General features: G+C 54.2%; 2 protein-coding genes across 2 annotated transcripts in view; both read left to right on the forward strand.

Moving 5' to 3' along the window:
- Positions 1-3,936, forward strand: part of LOC144242782 (homeobox protein cut-like 1) — a 32,403-nt gene extending 28,467 nt beyond the window's left edge. Inside the window, exon 6 of the mRNA XM_077777784.1 lies at positions 3,890-3,936. Coding sequence (XP_077633910.1) covers positions 3,890-3,936 — 47 coding nt within the window. The remainder of the gene's footprint in view (positions 1-3,889) is intronic.
- Positions 1-18,054, forward strand: part of CUX1 (cut like homeobox 1) — a 355,101-nt gene that overhangs the window by 329,240 nt on the left and 7,807 nt on the right. The window contains exons 15-16 of the mRNA XM_077777955.1: positions 16,528-16,655; positions 17,398-17,464. Coding sequence (XP_077634081.1) covers positions 16,528-16,655; positions 17,398-17,464 — 195 coding nt within the window. The remainder of the gene's footprint in view (positions 1-16,527; positions 16,656-17,397; positions 17,465-18,054) is intronic.

Below are 18,054 nucleotides of genomic sequence, written 5' to 3' on the forward strand. Positions count from 1 at the left end.
CTTACCGCCCTGCGGGCCACAGGGCAAAATCGCCATAGGCCAAGGTGCATATAGAAAACAAAGGAGCATTAAGCCCAATCTATGTCGTGTTTTCAAGGAAGAAAACGGAAATGTGTAGTCGAGCTTTTTTGTACCCTGAAGTGTTTTTTTTATTGCCCTAAGTGATTTCCACAGGTTCTGGAATAACTCTTACAGCTTTGCCTTGCGCCCTCCTCTTTCGTGTGGGCTTTAAAAAAAAAAATCAAACCCACATATTAAAAGGGGGCTTTTTATCTGCCATCTAATGGCTTCAGAGCGATAATACACTATTATCTTCTTTAACCAGGAAAAAAAGGGGGGGAGGTGGGATTTTTCAGAAAAATTAAAAAAGAAAGTTTTTTGTAGCTGTTCAGTTGCCACTAAGAGATTGCACAGTCAAACCGACTCTAAACACACTAGTTTGGATTCCTAAATATTTTCAAGTAAAGAATCTTCTCGTTTGAAACTTTGAATTAAAATAAAACACATTTACTCCACATATTTTTTAACAGAAAGAGAAGTCACATCAGGAAACGATCTGATTTTGTGGTAGCTGACGTAGTGTTTTCTTGTACGTGAATAGAATCCTGACATGTAGTGCACATGATCCATAGCTTTAACTGGCTCTGGGCTTTTGCCGGCCAGGGTCTGTTTAATACACTCCATTCTAGGCCAAATCAGGACAAAAAGAAAAAGATCCGAATCTAGGTATTTTATAATCTGCTTTTTAACCTCTAACCGCAGAGCACGCTGATCAGACCTCATATCTCGGAGGTTAGGAGACAAGTTAGAACTGTAGCACGTCCCCGTTCATTCTGTTTTAATTTATGGTGTCTACGTCTGCGTTAGTGCGTCCGCACACGTGCGAGCGTGTAAAGGAAGGAGGAAAGGGTGGGCCGCCGAGGTGGCAGCAGGCAGTTGGGGGGGGGGGGGCCGCAGGGGCCCCGCCCCGNTTCCCACCACAAGCACTGAGGACTGTTGACCGTCGTGGGAAGCTCCCTTCCCTGCAGAAGAGAGAACGTGGCAGTCCCGGCTCTGCCCTCACCCCTGTAGAGATGGCCCACACTCCCACTAAAACGTTGTTGCTCTTCCCTTCCAGACCAGACCATCCATTGGCCCTTCGTTCATCCTGCCTCTTGGAACAGTTCTTTTATGCACAGTGTAGGGCAGTCTAAGTACAAACCTGAAGTCTAACTTGTCTCTGATTCCTCCCGTTGTCTATGTGTATATGCGTGAGACTAGAGGTGGGTGAGAGTGTGCGTGTGTGCGTGTGTGCAATTTTATACGTCTGTGTATTTTCTTAAGTACCTGTGCACACATAGAGTGCATTACTGCCACCTTTTTTCAATAAGCTGTTTTATCAGTTATGGCTTCTACAAGTTTGCTAATTTAGACTCCTTTATTGCCATATCTTTAAACTAACAATAGATGATTTCGGTATATATATATATTTTTTTTTGCTTATTTATAGGTGCTGTATTTTATTATCTGATTGTTAGGAAGGGATGAAAGGGGCAAATATTCTTTAGAGGGATAGACTGCCGGCAGTATTGGGTATAATTTACAAGATGTAGTTGTCATACTGTATATTACTGATTGAAACCTTTTTGACCGTATTGTGTATCATTGAAACCTTTGTCTTAGGTCAACATCTTTGGATGGCATTTTAATGGTGCATTCATTATTTTTTAAGTTTAATTAATATTACCTTTTTTTTTTGATTGGGGGGGTGGGAGGGATTTAAAATTTTCANGTGTGCTTGTATTAATTAACTTGTAGGACTTTGACTGTAAGATGTGAAGCCACATTTCTTGCATGATGTTTTAGAAATTACGTAGTTCATTTACAGTCGTTTAACCTGCAACTGCAGCACTTAGTTAAAGTTTTCACTACACTAAAGACAATGCCTTTTCATGAATAGGAAGTTTTCAGAAGGCTCTAGGAGGCTGGGAGGCAGGCTGTTTGCCTTTGGATGGTTGTATCATCTCTGAACTTGATACCTGGTTCAGTGAGAAGAGAGTTCAAAATGGAGGAGCTTAAGGGGAAACAGATGAACATCTGGCTTGGTTCAGGTGCATTAAGAAGAGCGACTTTGCATTAGTGACACCACNCCTGACAGTACTGTGATGTCCTCTCCACGAAAACCTCGAGGGAATCGTGTCCTCATGTGCGATGAATCTCTAAATATCTGATCTTTCATTGCAATGAAAAGCAGGGAGTTAACCAGAAATACTAGGGTAGTGTTTTAGTTTTATTAAAGGCATGACTGTTATTTACAAAGGCGTTAAATCCAAGGAAATGGAAAAAGTATAGACTTGTCCATCCTAGTGGCCAAATAGTAACAGTCTAAAACAGTCACTTTGGCTCTTCCAAGCGATTTAGTCATTTTTGTTGGGTTTTGGTGGTGGTGGTGGTGGTGGTGGTGGTGGTGGTTTTTAAACTAGGTTTTTGTTGACTTCCACTCTAACTTTTTTTTTTTTTTTTTTTNACAATCAGTTGGTTAAAGTTTGCTTGCGGTTCTGTGTTTGTATTTTTTCTCTATTTATATATATATTTTTTATCGTGGTCCCATCCCAATGATCTTTTGTGTTCAGCTTTCACTGTCTGTAATACTTCTAAGAGCTGCCACTAAATAACAGAAACCTGTCAGGGGGTCGGGGAGTGTTCCCCCCACCCCCTCCTCGTTGCACCTCTCAGTTTGAGTCTAAGGGTTGATCTTTCATCTTGATAAGCAATATTCAAGTGCCTTGAACAGCGCCCTCTCCGGGGGGCTTACCTTCAGCTGGCTAGCATTCCAAGCTGTAGCCCCCACAGGCAGCCAACCTCCTCCTCTTTATGCTCCATCAGTTTAAAAAGCTGATTTGTACCTCTCCCCTGGGGAAAACGGTTCCGTATAAAACACTAACACTTAATTACAGGCTCCATTATACCATTTTAAATGGCTTCTTTTTGTTAATTGGAGACAGTGTTCATAACTTAAGGGTTTTGCCATTACTTAGCTGGCTAAGTGGAGGCTCAGTGTAAAATCCATGTTCACGTTCAGCCTCTTGACCCTTGGTTGCTACCCATACCCCCTCGTGGTATCTGAGGCGGAAGGGGTGTGGGTTCCGTCCTAGACCCGTGCCCGCTCGTTTCCACCATCTGGCTCCTGGGCGACCGCCAACCTTGAACTTCTGGCTCAGTCGGCAGGTCTGGGATCTCTGTCCGCCAGGCCACTGTGCTTTAGAAAGGATTTCTGCGGCCATCCAGCTCGACTCGAGCCTTCTCAGAGCCGACCTGTGTGAGGAACATCACATCATGGGGGGGACCCGTGGTCCGCGCACTGTCTGGGATGTGGGCTGGAGAAGCCTCTAGGAGATGTTGGGGTCTTGACCCGTATGACTACTATCAAACCATGGCCACTGTGTCTGTGAGAGTGATTGAGGCAAAAAGATGACAGTCGCCTCCCTGCCCAGTCTCCTTCCTTCAGCATCTTTGTTTTTCTCCCCGTTTAAAAATCGTCCCATCCGATGTGGACATTCAGGTCTGCTGGTCAGTCCGGACCCAGAGTGTTTCAGAGCTTGGGGTTGGGGGGTTCTCTGTGTTCTCTCTGGCCATGGGAGACCCTCCCCGTGTACCGCCACCACCACTCCCCCCGCCCAGCTGGCCAGCTCTAGGAGGAAGGAAACCCCTCATCTGCCTCCCTGGCCCGGAGCCATGTCAGTCGGCAGCTCATGAGGAAACCAAGCAGAAGGCAGGCTGTACTCTAACCCAAGGGAAAGCTCTGGTGTCGGCTCGTTGCCCTAAGATCATGCCTCAGTTGTGGCCTAAGCGGTGGGGACAAGAGTCACCAGACGGCTCAGTCCACAGGCCGGTGCCTTCCCGGCTGCAGGTGCACTGGGTTACCTCCTGAACGCCTGCGTGCTCTCGCAGTGGTGATTACTGAACTCTGTGGATGTTCTATGCAATGTTTCTCATTCCTCTTCAGAAAAACAAACTTCCCTGAAAGTAGCAGCGGGGCCAGAGGCCAGGGGACGAGGTATACACGCGCCCTTCTGCGATTAGCACAAAGTGAACCAGTGTTAGTGACCGACCACATCCGGAGCTGGGGACAACGGCCGTTGCCTTAAATGCACTATGCCAGGCACCCCTCGACAGGCCTGTAGGAACAAGAATCTGCCCTTAGGCATCCCAAGCCCCAACTTTCGGAGGCCAGCCGTGCGGTGGAGATGCAGCAAGGCAAGGTTTGGGCGCGTGTGGCCGGCGTGGCCCTTGGCCACGTCCCTTCAGACAGGAGGTCTGCTTCCCTCTCTGGATGTCCTCTCTCGTCAGCACCCTCCTCCTCCGTCCCCTTCTACCTCACTGACCTATGCTCCTGCTCGACGTCACTCTCCACCCCAAGCCCCTCAAAACCGCGAGGCACAAGTGGACTCTGGCGCGGGAGTGAGGGAAAGAGCTAGAAGCATGGCATTCGTGAGTGTGTCTGGGCCTGGTGGGCAGGCCTCTTCTCTTCTCTTTTGTGAGCACAACATGGACAGACAGCTGCGCTCTGCGAGGCACATGGATTTTTCTCTTGACTTCCACCTGTTTCTAATGCTCTGACAGCTGTTTCCTTTGCTGGCAGGGGCGGTCTCGGGCCTCAGAGGGCCTTGTCTTTGGCCTGCCTTTGCTTTCTGCCCGCTCCTGCTCAGCTGTTAAGATCCATCACAGCCGTTTCCCTTGCCCTGGACTGCCCCTAACTGGCCACGTGAGGACACATCCCCAGGAGCCCTAACTGGCCCCGGGGGGGGGGGGGGGTCGCTGCCTCTCTTGTCTCTGGCACAGGGAGGCTCTGATTTCGGGAGATGGTGCTCTCCAAGACCACAAATCCAGCCTTCAGTCACGTGACTCTTCCCAAAAGAATATGCGGTTTCTATGCAGTGCTGGGGCGGGGGAGAAAAACAGCTCCCTGAGCCGCTGGTTAGATGTGGTTCCCACCCTCTGGTGGCCAGTGTTCTCCTGACGGAAAGACTTGGGAGCCTAACTAAGGATTTGTGCCATTATCGCGTGCTCGCACATTTGCCAGGAAAGCTCGCACTTAAAAGTTCCCCCGGTGCTTTTGTAGTTTCGTCTGACCCTTGGTGGCAACAGGAGCCTTCGCGACCACCCCCACCCCACCACCCCATACCCAGGGCAGAGCTCCCGTCCCAAGTGGCAAGATGGTGGCCTGGGACTCTTGACATGATATGGTTCCATTGCCCGGAATGTTTTGCTGAGAGAAGGGTCCAGTTTGACAGAATTCTTTCCATTCCCGTCAGTGTCTGCCTTTTCGTAGACGAAAACCATCAGGAAAAGAAAACCAGTTCCCAATGAAAGTTCTGAAAAGATCCAGCCTGCGAACCCTTTACAGATGTGCTGAAAAGCAGAGGCCCAAACCCAGGGGATGAATCCGGAAGGCAGAGGAGGGGTGTGGAGAGCAGTGAGCTGGGCAGGAAATGAGCCCCGCCCAAGCTCCCTGCCCCAGCAGCCCTGGAGCCTCATCCTGCGTGGGGAAGAAGGAAAAGCAGCTTCCCCGGGCTCTCCCACTTGTGGGACCCGGCCCCACCTGCCCAGGCCTCGCAGCCCTTCCTCCGCCTCCCCTCCAAAGATACCGTGACCACACTGTCCGCGGTATCTCCATTCTCATCTTTGCATGAAGTGACATTTAGCTTTAACAAGACATTTCCAAAGCGCCTAGTCTCCTCCGGAATGCTAACTTGAAAAGTTGGGCATTGTAGGCGAAGAATCCTAAAAAAGGCTAGTGAGAGAAAGGCATTAGGCTATGCATAAATGTGCACTTCCCCATTCCCCCCTGTTATTAACCTTTTAAAATACCTTTGAGTTGCTTTCCACAGATCATTTTAGCTTCTCCAGTAATGTTGAGTGTAGTCTGTTGCTGTCATTTCTGTAGCATTTAGGCTTTAATTTCTACCACAAAATATGCTATATGCTATGTATCAAGCTTTCTGTGATCAGAAAGGAAAGGTGCCTTATATCCCAATGTCACGGCTACATCCCTATGGAAAAAAATAATCAGAAGCACAGTGTGTACGGAAGCGTTGGGACTTCCGTTGGTGAAACCAGACACCATTCAGCAAGATGCATCGAAGTGGCACGGGGCTACTTTTGTTTGAAAGTTCCTCCCCCTCTTCATTTTCCCTTCTTTTTCTTTTTCTTTTTTTCCCTCCCTTCCTTTTTTTTTTTTTTGTAGTTTGCTTTAAACAGAAAGCACTTAAGTAGATGACTATGTGTAAAAAGCTCTGTGCAATAGAAATCATTTTTCTTCATTTTTTTAAGAGATAATGTATTGCACACCAAATGAACTCAAAGTAAGCTTTAGACCAGGACGATTCAGGTTGTGGGTGAGTACGTTCACTGTAGTTCCGTTTGTTCACGAACTGAAGGGAAAACAGGCCTCCCCAGCGTCCCCCCCCCCCCCTCCAATCTCAGCCCGCCTCTTATTGACGCTGAGCGAGGTGCGCAGGGCNGCACTTAACCTTTTCTTGTTGAGATGGATTGACTGCTACTGACCTGCCAGCGTGCGTGAGGAGAATTATAAAAGGATGTTTCCTTGAGAAGAAAAAAAAAATTATTTCTATCCTCTTCTATTTATTGTTAGGTTAATCATTTAAGTACTTATCAGGAGTGTATTGTTGTTTTGTGTCGTCGTTGTCATTGTTGTTATAAATGCTTTTTGCTCTCACTCCAGTGGTTATTGTCTTCTGCCTCCTGCCCTCTCCCCCCCACCCCCCAGTCCCCAAAAGAACCCAAGGGTCTGGGGCTTTGACTGGGGGGCCAGAGGGGGCTTCTCCAGCAGAATCAGACATCTGTGTCCAGAGCAGCCACTCAAAAACTAGCGGTCTCCGCATGTCTAAGTTTTTAAATGAGAGAGTCGAAGAACGCTCAGTGCGAGGAGCTGCAGAGACTTAGAAAAGCAAAGTTCAGTTGCCCAAAGCCTCCTAGAGCCTCTGGTTAAGACTTCTGGGTTCATGAAGTTTCAGCGAGCCCTGGTCAGAGAGGGCGGCGCGGCAGCGGCCTCCTGGAAACTGTGGCTTCCGAGGGGGAGAGCGGTTTCTTGCAAGGCTCGCGGGGGTGCTGTGTTTTGTTGGCTTTTCTTGTTGTTATTGTGGTTGTTTTCCTTGCATACAAAGTTGGTCAAAACCATCTTGCGATCTTGCGAAGCAACAGTGTTTTCTAGTCCGGCTGTGGCTCGAGGACCCACACCCAGGGAGGTGGGAGGATCCCCTCTCCCCCTTAACATGGTGAAGCACTTAGAGGGAGCCACACAGCCTAACACAGCCCGTTGCTTGCTAATCAGGTGTGACGGTGAGGTTGGGGCCCAGGAGAAGGGGGCTCCCCGCCAGGCCGAGGTCCAAGTGGGGCCACGCAGCTGACCTCCCGCTCCCAGAGGGGCCCCCCCAACCCCGACTCGCTTTCCGTGCCATGACTTTTTCCCTTCTCTGAAATTGTTGGGGGTCCCAATTTTGTTCTCATCTCTGAAAGAAAGCCCTCCAGTGAAATAACCGCCCCCATCTCCCTCCCCCCTCCGCCCCAAAGAGTTCTCATTTCTCTCGAATTAGTCTATGCATTTCTCTCTTGAGCCGTTTTCTGCCTCTTTCCTGGGGAAAACGGGCCTCTGTCCCACCGAGACCCCTCAGAAAATGCTGTGCATTTTGGAGACGTGAGGATTCACGCAAAAATCTTTACCGCGTTTGAGAACAACTCGTTAGAAAGTACAAGTGGGGGAAAAAGAAGAAGAAGAAGAAGAGGTGGGTTTCCCCACATCCCCTTCCACTGAGTAAGACCTAGCTCATTGCAATGTGCAATAACTACTTGCCGCGAGAGCGGGGAGCGCCAAGCTCCCGCCCAGACTACTAACAGCACAAAAGACAAGCTCGCTCGCAGAGTGGCGGACTTCTTCCGGATAACTTTTCATAAGCTCAGCTCCCCCCCCACACACACCCCCTCCAGTGTATCGTGGTGTCTTACATTTTAGCAGTATTTTATATTTTCTGTAACGCACTAAGTCTCAGATGTTTCTAGAGCTCGTTTGATAATACAATCACAGACCTTTTTTTTTTTTTTTAAATCCTCATAGAAACCCCGATTGACCAAAAACAAAAAACACACAAAAGGCGTCGTTTTTTTGTTCAAATAGCTTTGAGAAGCCTCTGTTGTGTTGCTGTGACCCATCTCTGGTAACATTTCTTTTTTTCTTGCTATTTGTTTTGGACATTAAGAGTCAAAAGTTGATCCAGCTGGCGTGGGGGTGGGGGAGGCACCCGTCGGCCCCTCGGCGTTGTCCCTTCTGTCTTTGGTTAGCCATACGATGTTTGTTCTCAGCACTGTACAACGGTCCCTATATGATATGGAGAAGCAATATCACTGTATGAAACTCACACCATGTATTATTATTATTCACTAGCACCCTAGGTGTGATAATTGAAGTAAATATCTTTTATACAAACACAAGAATGTGTGGGTTGTTTTTATTTAAAGTCCCCGGCCTGAGGAGAAGCAGCAAACACTGTCATTCTGTGTCCAAAGGGCACCTTGAGGATTGCCATTCCAGGGGCGCCTGGGTGGCTCAGTCGGTTGAGTGTGCGGCTCTTGATTTAGGCTCAGCTCATGGTCCCAGGGTCGTGGGATTGAACCCCGCATCGGGCTCCTCGCTGAGTATGGAGCCTGCTTGGGATTCTCTCTCTTTCTCTCTCCCCCTCCCCCTCTGCCCCTCTCCCCTGCTCATCGTGCTCTCTCTCTCTCAAAAACAAATTAAAAAATTGCCATTCCAGAGGTAACCATCCCTCCACCTTCCAGTGCCCCTCCCCCCACGGCAGGTGTCGCGTGGGGTAGGACACGCCGGGCTCTGGGTACCAGCTGGCCCCCCTCTCTGCTCGCCACCGGGGCTGAAACCGGGCCTGGGTCCCTGCTTGCTGTTGTCACCCTTACTATTTGAGGACCAGGAATGGTAGCTGAGCGAGGCACTGGGCTGATGGTAGCAGCCCAATAAGTGGGGCTCAGGGGTCCTGGGGCCGCAGCCAGGTGCCTCTGCAGAGCAGCCTGCACCCAGCCAGTGGCCTGCCTTTGCCTGCTCTGTGGGGATCCCTCGCCTCATCCCTGAATCGCGTCGTGAAGGACAAGCCAGGGGCACCGGTTAATGCGAGCAAGTGAGTGGGAAGAGGAAGGAGGAAATGATGTCTGTGGATTTCTGGAATGACCGGGCTCTTGAGAAGGGGTCTCCGGCCAGCGCTTGGGGCTGGAGGCAAGAGAGCTCAGAGCTGGCTGCTCGGTGGTCCACGTGCTCTTGACTGAGGAGGTCTCTCATCTTGAAATCTAGACGGTTGGAAAAGAATCGCCATTCCTCACCGATGTGCTGGGGGGGGCCGTGGTTAGTGGTTAGTTTGTTGTGCATTAATTTGTAGGTTTCAGAATGAGGTGCTCCCAATGTGACACAAGACCGTCAGTGATCCTCCCTCCAGTGGGAAGAGCCCCCAGCCCAGGACAGCCCCCCACCAATGCCAGGCACTCCTGGCGGCCCTGAGCCTCATCTGGTCACTCAGGGACTGAGCGCATCTAGCGCTGTCCCCAAATGTCTACCTCCACAAATGCAAGAAACGTGCCTAAAACCAACAGAGCTCTGTCTGACTTTGACAAACTTGAGGTCTGATTCAGCTAACATGATCTGCTCCTTTTCAGATTGCTAGTTTAGGTGTGCCCAGCTCCCCTCCCCCCTAAAGATCTGGTAACTAAGTTAAAATGTAAAATGTAAAAACATAAAAAACACTTGGCGCAAAGTCTTTTAACCCAGAAAGCCTCCCCAGGTGCTTTTAAAGGGAGATTTAATTAAGCAAAACTGCCGCTGCCCGTGGTTTGGGCCGCCTGACTTTTTTTGTTCAACCACCAGGTCCTGAGGCAGAGAAGGGACTGCGACTAGGGGGTGCCCCCACTCCCGGCTGGGCCCCCAGCCTCCCTCCTCCCCTACAGTTAAATGGGTCTGAGCAAAATGATGTGTGCCTTGTTTGATGGCCCAAGGGAACACGGTTGGTGATATAGGGGAAAACACGGGGTGTGGGGGGCGTGGAGCCGCGCCGACCCCGCCCATGCAGTCGAAAATCTGCGGGTAACTTGACTCCCCCAAAGCGTACCTAGTAATAGCCTACCTTTGACCGGGAGCCTTACCGATAATGTCGCTGAACACGTTTTGTATTTATATGTATGATATACTGTATTCTTACAATAAAGTAAGCTAGAGGGGAAAACATTATTAAGAAAATCATAAGGAAGAGAAAATGTACGTGCAGTACGGCGCTGTAAAAAAAAAAATAATAATAATCCGCGTCTAAGTGGACCCGTGCGTTTCAAACCCGTGTTATTCCAGGGGCAGCAGGAATCATCAGAGTGGGCGAGTGGTCCGCTCTGATCCTGTCTGCTTGGGTTTGGGGGTGTGTCCTACCTCCCCCGCAGACCTGGCAAGCCGGCTGGTCTCCACTTGGGCGGGGCATTGGCTCCTATGAGGGGGCAGGGTCGTGGGGGGCCGAGCTGAGAGCCCAGAGTGCTCTGGAGAGCTGTTTTGATGTTGGTGGGAGGCTTCCGGTCACCAGACCCTTGATCCGCATCCTGGGCAGGCATTCAGAACTTAGCGTCTTCCCAGAAGCTCGGGCTGTCAGAAGATGTCGCTAGGAAGGACCTTCCCTCCCACCCCCAAGATATTGGTTTGTGGACAGGTAAAAGGCGGTTCTGTTGGGACAGCGGAATGGGGGGCTCCAGGGAGTGAGGTTTGAGGACCCCACTCACTGTCCAGTGAGGCATCGGTCAAGTGGCAACGCACAGGAGTCCCAGCGTCTTCTCTTACCAGCTGGCGGGCGGGTGACCTTGGGCAAGTCCCGGTCAATGTCAGGAAACCCTTTCTGAAAGAATGAATGAATTGAGCTTCTTTGAGATTCCAGTTCTGTCTCTGCGGAGGGGGTATAATAATGCCAGACTCGCAGGGCCGCTGAGGGGTGGGGGTGGGGGGAGCGGGTAATGGTACCTGTAGGCACAGCGCCCTAGCCCACAGCAGGTGCTCAGAACATGCCCATTGTAGCTGTTGATGTGGGTGTTATGCCATTGAATTTGGTGGCTGGGGAAGCACCCTCCAGTCACGGCTGTTTCCACCTTGTGCTGGAGCAGAAGGGGCCCCTACGCGGGACCAGGCACTCCTGCGGGTTAGCAGAGCAGCAGTGGCTGCGGCCGGAGCACCGCTGGTGATGCCCGGTGACACACGGCAGGCACGCAGGTGAGGCACAGAGTCCCCCCCACCCTGCAGCTGTCTCTTCAGTCCTTCACGGGCTCGGTCAGCAGATAGTCACTGCCCTGTGCCAGGGACATGCTCCGGGCTAAGAGTCCCGCAGCCCCAAGCCGTTCACGGCCCAGAGGGGAGACAGAGCAGCTGCACAACTACAGCCCAGGCCCGGGCTTATAGTTGGCATTGAGGGGGCACCGGAGCCCTAGCTTGGGGATAGGCAGGAGACCCTGATGGGGAGTAGGCTGGAAATGGGAACAGACATTTGCAGGAGGCAGGGGGAGCACACCAAAGAGAGGGCCAGCATGAGCGCAGTCAAAAATGGATCTGCAGTCCCAATTCACAGCATGGCCCAGAGGACTCTGGGTGAAGCCTGAGCAGTTATCAGGCAGTGGGACCAGCAGAGGGCAGCCGGCCATGCCAGGCCCGTGGGAGACCGCGCGGCCCCAGGAATCCCTTCACAGCCTTCCACCTAAAGGAATGAGGGCTTCCCCACCAGGGGGAACAAACTCAGCCCATCTGCTAATAGGCACTAAGGGCTAACCGTGTGCCACTGGTCTGGGCACTGCCGTGATAGCAGGGGACAAACAAGGAGCTTGCCTTTTAGTGGGGGCAGTCAGACGGTAGACATCATAAGTAAGAGATTCCATAATGCTTTAGACAATGATAAATGTAGGTCAGACACAAGGAAAGGGAGACAATTGGAAGAGCAAGTAGAGGGGTTAACGTCTTGAATCAGGAGGGCAGGGTAGGCCTCACCAAGAACGTAACATGTGAACAGGCTCTTAACAGAGGAGAGGGAATGAACCATGTCGATGCCTGAGGTAAGGGCATTCCAGGCAGAGGGAAAACAGGAAGTGCAAAGGTCCTGTGGTGCCAGTGTGCCTGAGAGCCAGACTAGCTGGAGCACAGCCACCAAGGGAAAGAGCGGGAGGCAGCCAGAGGAGAGAGATGAGGATAGAGACAGGGCAGGGCCTTGAAGGCCCCCTATTACTCTGAGGGATGTAGGGTCTGCTGGAGAGTATGAGCAGAGGATGCTCTGATCTTACTATTTAAAAGACTCTCTCTGGCTGCTGCTTTGTGATTGTAGGGGTGGGGGTGGAAGAAGGGAAGTCAGTGAGGAGGCCGTTGCCATAATGACGAGAGGTGATGACTTGCACCAGGTGGCCACAGTCGTGAAAAGTGATTGGAGTCTAAGGTAGGACCTGAGACAGCATAGATGAAAGGAGTGATGGGGGCAGGTGTGGCCCCAAGGGAATTGGGGGCCACTAAAGGGTGGCCTGGCTTCTGATGCCACAGCCCTAAGGATACCACCTTCCGGGCTGTGCAGAGGGGGACCTGCTGGGGTGAAGCAGGTTTGGGGGGGACCAGGCTTCAGGCTGGACCCGTTTGGACTCCGCGCAGTGAGCTCAGGGAGAGGAGTGGCCTCCTGGACAACACACTGGAGAGTTATTCGCTTTTCCGAGGCACGCAGGTGGCCAGAGGGGACAGGACGGTGGCGTGCGGGGACAGCTCTGGGCTACCTCGGCGTTGCGAGCCGAGCAGGGAGAAGGGGTGGCAAAGGCAGGGGGGCAGGAGGCCTGAGAAGCCAGGTGCCAGTGGGCAAGTAAGACTAGGGCTGGGGACACAGCAGTGTGTGCGAGGTCATGGGCCACCTTGCCGAGGACAGCTGGCGTGGTGGGTGTCCAGGCCACACGGGAAAGATTTAAGGAAGTGGACGCTTGGGGAGTGGAGTCAAGAGGAGAGTGTGTGTGTGTGTGTGTGTGTGTGTGTGTGTGTTTCAGAACATCAAGGCGCTGGTGCATTTGTGGACAGGCGCACAAGAGCTGATGCCACAGGAGAGAAGGAGTTCACTGGCTGGGGTCCCCTGGCCTAGGAGTGGGGAGGGGCGGGGCACAGGGGAGGAGAGGTGCCACCTGCAGACGCAGGAGGGCTCAGCGCTCATCTCTGGCCACCTGTGGGAACAGACAGGTGCAGAGATGGTGTGTGACGAGCAGCCCCAGGGCTCCTACCTGGCTTGCAAGTGGCTGATAGAAGAACGCAGGGTCCCCCCCGCCCCCGGAAGACTGTGCGCCACACCCCCAGGCCCGCCATCCAGGTGTGAGAAGTTTCCTCGTTCAGTCAGTCCCGCAGTCAGAAATCGTGCCTTGATCTTAAGTCATAGTCCAGTCTCCTTTAAGTCTTGATCTTGACGTTGCTTCGATTTCTCCCTCCTGTGAAGTGCACCCTCCAGGAAGCCTTCCCAGATTCTCCTGGAAGGACGAGGTTCCCCGAACGTTCATGGGGGGAAGCTGTCTGGCTCACACACAGGCATTCATCCATCAGTCACCCCTGTCCCCGCACCTCCCCCTGCCCAGCCTCTCCCTCTCCAGAAGCTTCCCCTTCATTGTTAGATATAGCATCCTGCATGCCCCCGCTCCTGAGCACACTGCCCAGCTCCAGGTTCTGCCCACTGCGCGGCACGATCTGGTATCTGTCCAGAGTGGGCTCTTCCCCAGGTCCCTCCACACCCCTGCCATCCCTGCTCCACCACCCCTTGACCGGTGGCTTCCCTCTGTCTCCTTGCTTGGCCTTTCTTGAGATACTGGTCACCCCTCCTTAACTCACTGACAGTCCCTATTCGACTTGGCACTTGGACATGCTTCCTCCTGATTTCCCCCTGCTTCCTGCCACCTCCTCTCCGGGTCTTTGCTGCGACACCCCTGAAAGTGTCAGCATTCCTGAATGTTCTGCCCATTCTCGGGGCACCTGTCTCTGGGCTTCCATGTTTGCCACCCTGGGGGTGGGATCCAGGGTGGAGAGGTGGGTGCCGAGCTCTGCCCTGCCTGCCTCTCCTGCCTCCAGCCACGGGTCCCGCTCCCCCATCCCCACAACCCCTTAGCCGGTCCACTAGCACTTGATGCTCACCCAGCCAAACTATACGGCTGATCTCTCCTTCCCCATTGGGGGAACCAGTTCTAGGCGCCAGCCATACCTCCTGGGTTCTGTACGACAAACGCATCACAACTGTCTCCAGTACCTTCTACTGCCTTCCCCCTGGGCCAGAACTCAAGCCCAGTTCCTCCAGAATCCAGCTCAGGCCTCCCTTGATGCCAAGTGGCCACCTGGAGAGGTGACCCCAAACTTCGCGGTCTGGGGTGTTCCTTCTCCCAGTAGAGGAGGCAGAGGAAAGCATGGGGGTGGCAGCCAGGGGACCCTCACGTAGCAGATTTAAGTGACTCCAAGACAGTGTCAAGCAGGGTCTGCAACTGAGATTCCTCCTTTGTGGATGCCCACGTGATCGTTCTCGTCCCCTCAGCATGGAGCGACGGTCATTGCCAGGGTCCGGCTGGGCACAAGGACAGTGTCCAGTCCCGGGATCCACAGCCTCCCATGTCCCGCCACACCCAGAGTCATCCCTCAGCCTCACCCGTTCCCCTCGGCTGCCCCGCCACACCCAGTCTCTTCCCCATGCCCCAGGGGCAGCCGTCCACCAAGTCCACCTCAAGTGCATGCCCGCCAGCCCTCAGTTCTGCTCAGAGACACCTCTTCAGGGACAGCCACTCCCAACACCCAGCTTTGCCCCCTCCCCCCCCAGCGGTCCCCTCAGTGGCGGACCCAGGGTCTGGGGCGTTGGCAGCAGCGGCTGGAGCAGCCCAGAACAGGGGTTTTGCTGTCAGCGCCCCTCTCGTGCACAGTCTCACGTGTGTGCGTGGGCAGGGAACGTGTGCCCACACCTACAGCAGCGGGCACAGGCACAAGGGCACAGGAAACCTGGGCTGGGCGCCCCCTCCACTCCCCCCTGCCCACCATGGGCTCCAGGAGCTGCAGATCATTCTTACCCCAGGGGCCCCACCAAGACCATGCCGGAACAGGCACACGCTGGTGGGGCAGATCCAATAAGCAGCCCAAGGAATCATTTTGATCGTCCCTTCCGTCCCCAGGACCTATAGCCTGAAGGCCGGACCCCATCCCTGCCCCCCATAGCTCTCCCTCCATGACCTGACCCTGCCCTCATATCCAACCTCTTCCCCCAATCCCTACCTCGGACCCTCACTTTCACCAGCACCACCCACCTGCCAGGTACCAGTGTCTGAAGGAAGAAGTCCATTCAGGATCTGACCCAGTGTAGACCCTGCTGTGGGGAAGGGCTCAGACATGGCCAGCAGTGGACACCCTTGGGTCTGGTCCTGGACCGAGAGGCCTCAGTTCTTCATCTGTAAAATGGGGATCACCTTTTCTGCCTAATCCGATTGTTATGAGATACCTAAAGAACTTGGTGTGCCGTGGGCCCTAAGGAGATGGAGCAGGTGGGGGTGGGGTCAGCTACCCCCCCATCAGCCCAGGATGCTGAGTGCGGCCAAGGCCAGGTTGGCCAGCAGGTCAGCAGGCGGCTCAGTGATTGATGGGCGAGGGAACAGGGCCCGGCTCCCAACACTGCCCGTAGCTTCGAGCCTTTGGGCATTTCTAGTGCTACAGTGCCCCCTGGTGGCCATGCAGTCTACCTGCAGGGCCTCTGCTGAGACCCAGACAGAGGTCAGCTGGCTCCCAGGCCCCCGCTGTCCCCCCGTCACTGGCTACTGATGGCAACCCCCAGGGCCTGGATTAGGAGATTTTCCCAACATATCCCACCCTCCAGAAGCACAGGAAAGTCTCCCCACAACATTATTTTGGATGGGCGTCATTGCAATGACGCTTGGGTGGCATATGGGTGGAGAAGGGTAAACCTATGGGTCAGGGGTTTCCTGGGGGGCCGCCCCTCCCCCCTCATTGGACCAAAGCCTGTTGAGGAAGAGGGTCCAGAGGTGGGGACCCCTCACTCCCCCACCTCCTGCTGGATCCGAAGGGGGCCGTCCACCACTGACTGCGCCTCCTACCGCGCTGATACCTTTCTCTCCAGCTCCTACCCCGAGGCCTCCCTCCGGGCATTACCCCAGGGCATGAGCCCTGGAAGGAACTTGGGGTTTACTGGGTTCCACCTCCTTGCCTTGCTTGACAGAGGCAAAGTGAGGCCTGGAGCGGGAAAGGGGCTGGCCAGGCTGGTCACGGCAGAGCCAGAGGGGACCCGTTCCTCCTGAATCCCTGACCTGGGCCCCTTCCCGTCCCCGCATAGTGAGTTCTTAGGCCCAGAAGCACCCCTGACCTTGCTGGCTGGCCTAATGTGGGTGCCTTAGGCAGCTCACAGACTGGGGGTTGGAGCGGCAGCACGGGCCATACCAGACCCCCTCTGACGGCCATGTCTTCTTCTGCAGGGCGCTGCGCTGACCTGCAAGTCCACGTCACTGAGGCCATGGCCACGGCAGCGGAGCAGAGGGACCTGATCGCCCGCTTGGAGCAGGACCTTAGCACCATCCAGTCCATTCAGCGGCCGGACGCCGAGGTGAGCCTGCCCCCTCCACCCTCCCCCCTCACCACCTACTCCAAGCTTTGAGTCTCGGAAATTGCAACTTTGCAGGTTAACCAGCCTGGTCCTCAGGCAGCTCGTGTCCACCGGCCCCCACAAGGCACACAGGGGCTGCCACTCACATGTCACCCGCAGCCTCTGAGTATCACCTGCACACATCACCACGAAGGCCCAGTTCCAGGATGCAGGGCCACAGGGCACAGGGCACAGGCTTCCTGGAGCTGACACAAGTCACCCTGTGTCCAGGCGCTGGCTTGGACCCGTGCCCTGGGAGCTGTGGGCAGAAGTGGGCAGGCTCACCCAGCCATCCCACAGCTAGAGGACCCGAGGCCCCAAGAGCATGGAAGGCTGGAGCACAGGGCCCTAGGAGGTCTCTCTGTCACTCACTCTGTCCCCCACCTCATTTTACAGATGAAGAAATGGGGTTCGGTGAGAGCATCAGGGCTGGCCCAGGTCATGCAGCAGGCTGGCGGGCAGGGCCGAGTGGCCCCATGACAGCACCACCAGCTGAGCTGCCTCGGGGGCAGCTCAAGGCCCAGCCTTCCCTTTGGTGGCCCACGTAAGGCACCCTCTCCAGGCCTCTTGTGGCCACCAGTATACCAGGGCTCACCCTGCTGCCTGACGGCCCACCTGTTCCTTGCCCCCCATTTGCTTGGCACCCTGAAAGGGCATGATGGGTGGCCCATACCGAGGAGCTGCCTCTTCCTCTCCCCTGCAGGGCGCAGCTGAGCACGGCCTGCAGAAGATCCCAGAGCCCATCAAGGAGGCCACCGCCCTGTTCTATGGTAAGGACGGGCTGACCTGTCTCCCAGGCAGCGATGTGCAGGGCAGGAGCAGGGAGAGGGGAAGAGGTGCTATGGTCCGAGCGCTGGTCCCTGAAGGACACTCCTCTTCCTCAGAGGCCAGGACCCCCAACTCCAGCAACCTCAAAGAGGGGGCTGAGTCCCCCACTTGCCCTTCTGTGCCTTAGCCTGGCACCCCCACCTAGGACCCTGACCCCCTCTGCCCTGCCAGTGGCCTGTCGATAGCCAGTGGGTGGGGGTCAGCTCCCCCGGAGAGGTCTCAGCACTGAGGTGCAGCCAGGGAGTCCCCCGAGGGGATGCCGGGGAGGTGACCTCCTCCGGTGCCAGTACCGAGGCGGAACCCCACGGCTGCGGGGCCAGGACGTTGGAGCGGGGGCTCCTGCAGCTTCCCACCACCTTCAGTGTCCCTTTGCTTCCCCAGGAGCTGGGGCCCGAGCCTGACAGATGCAGGGGTCTCAGATTCAAGTACAGAGGAATGAGGAGGGGGCTTTGGGACCTGGCCCTCAGACAGTATGGCCCTCCCCTCCCAGGATCCCTATTCCCCATCACACCTCTTCTATCAGCCACTCTTC

Source organism: Crocuta crocuta, unplaced genomic scaffold, assembly GCF_008692635.1.
Source record: "Crocuta crocuta isolate KB4526 unplaced genomic scaffold, BGI_CrCroc_1.0 scaffold217, whole genome shotgun sequence".
NCBI lineage: Eukaryota > Metazoa > Chordata > Mammalia > Carnivora > Hyaenidae > Crocuta > Crocuta crocuta.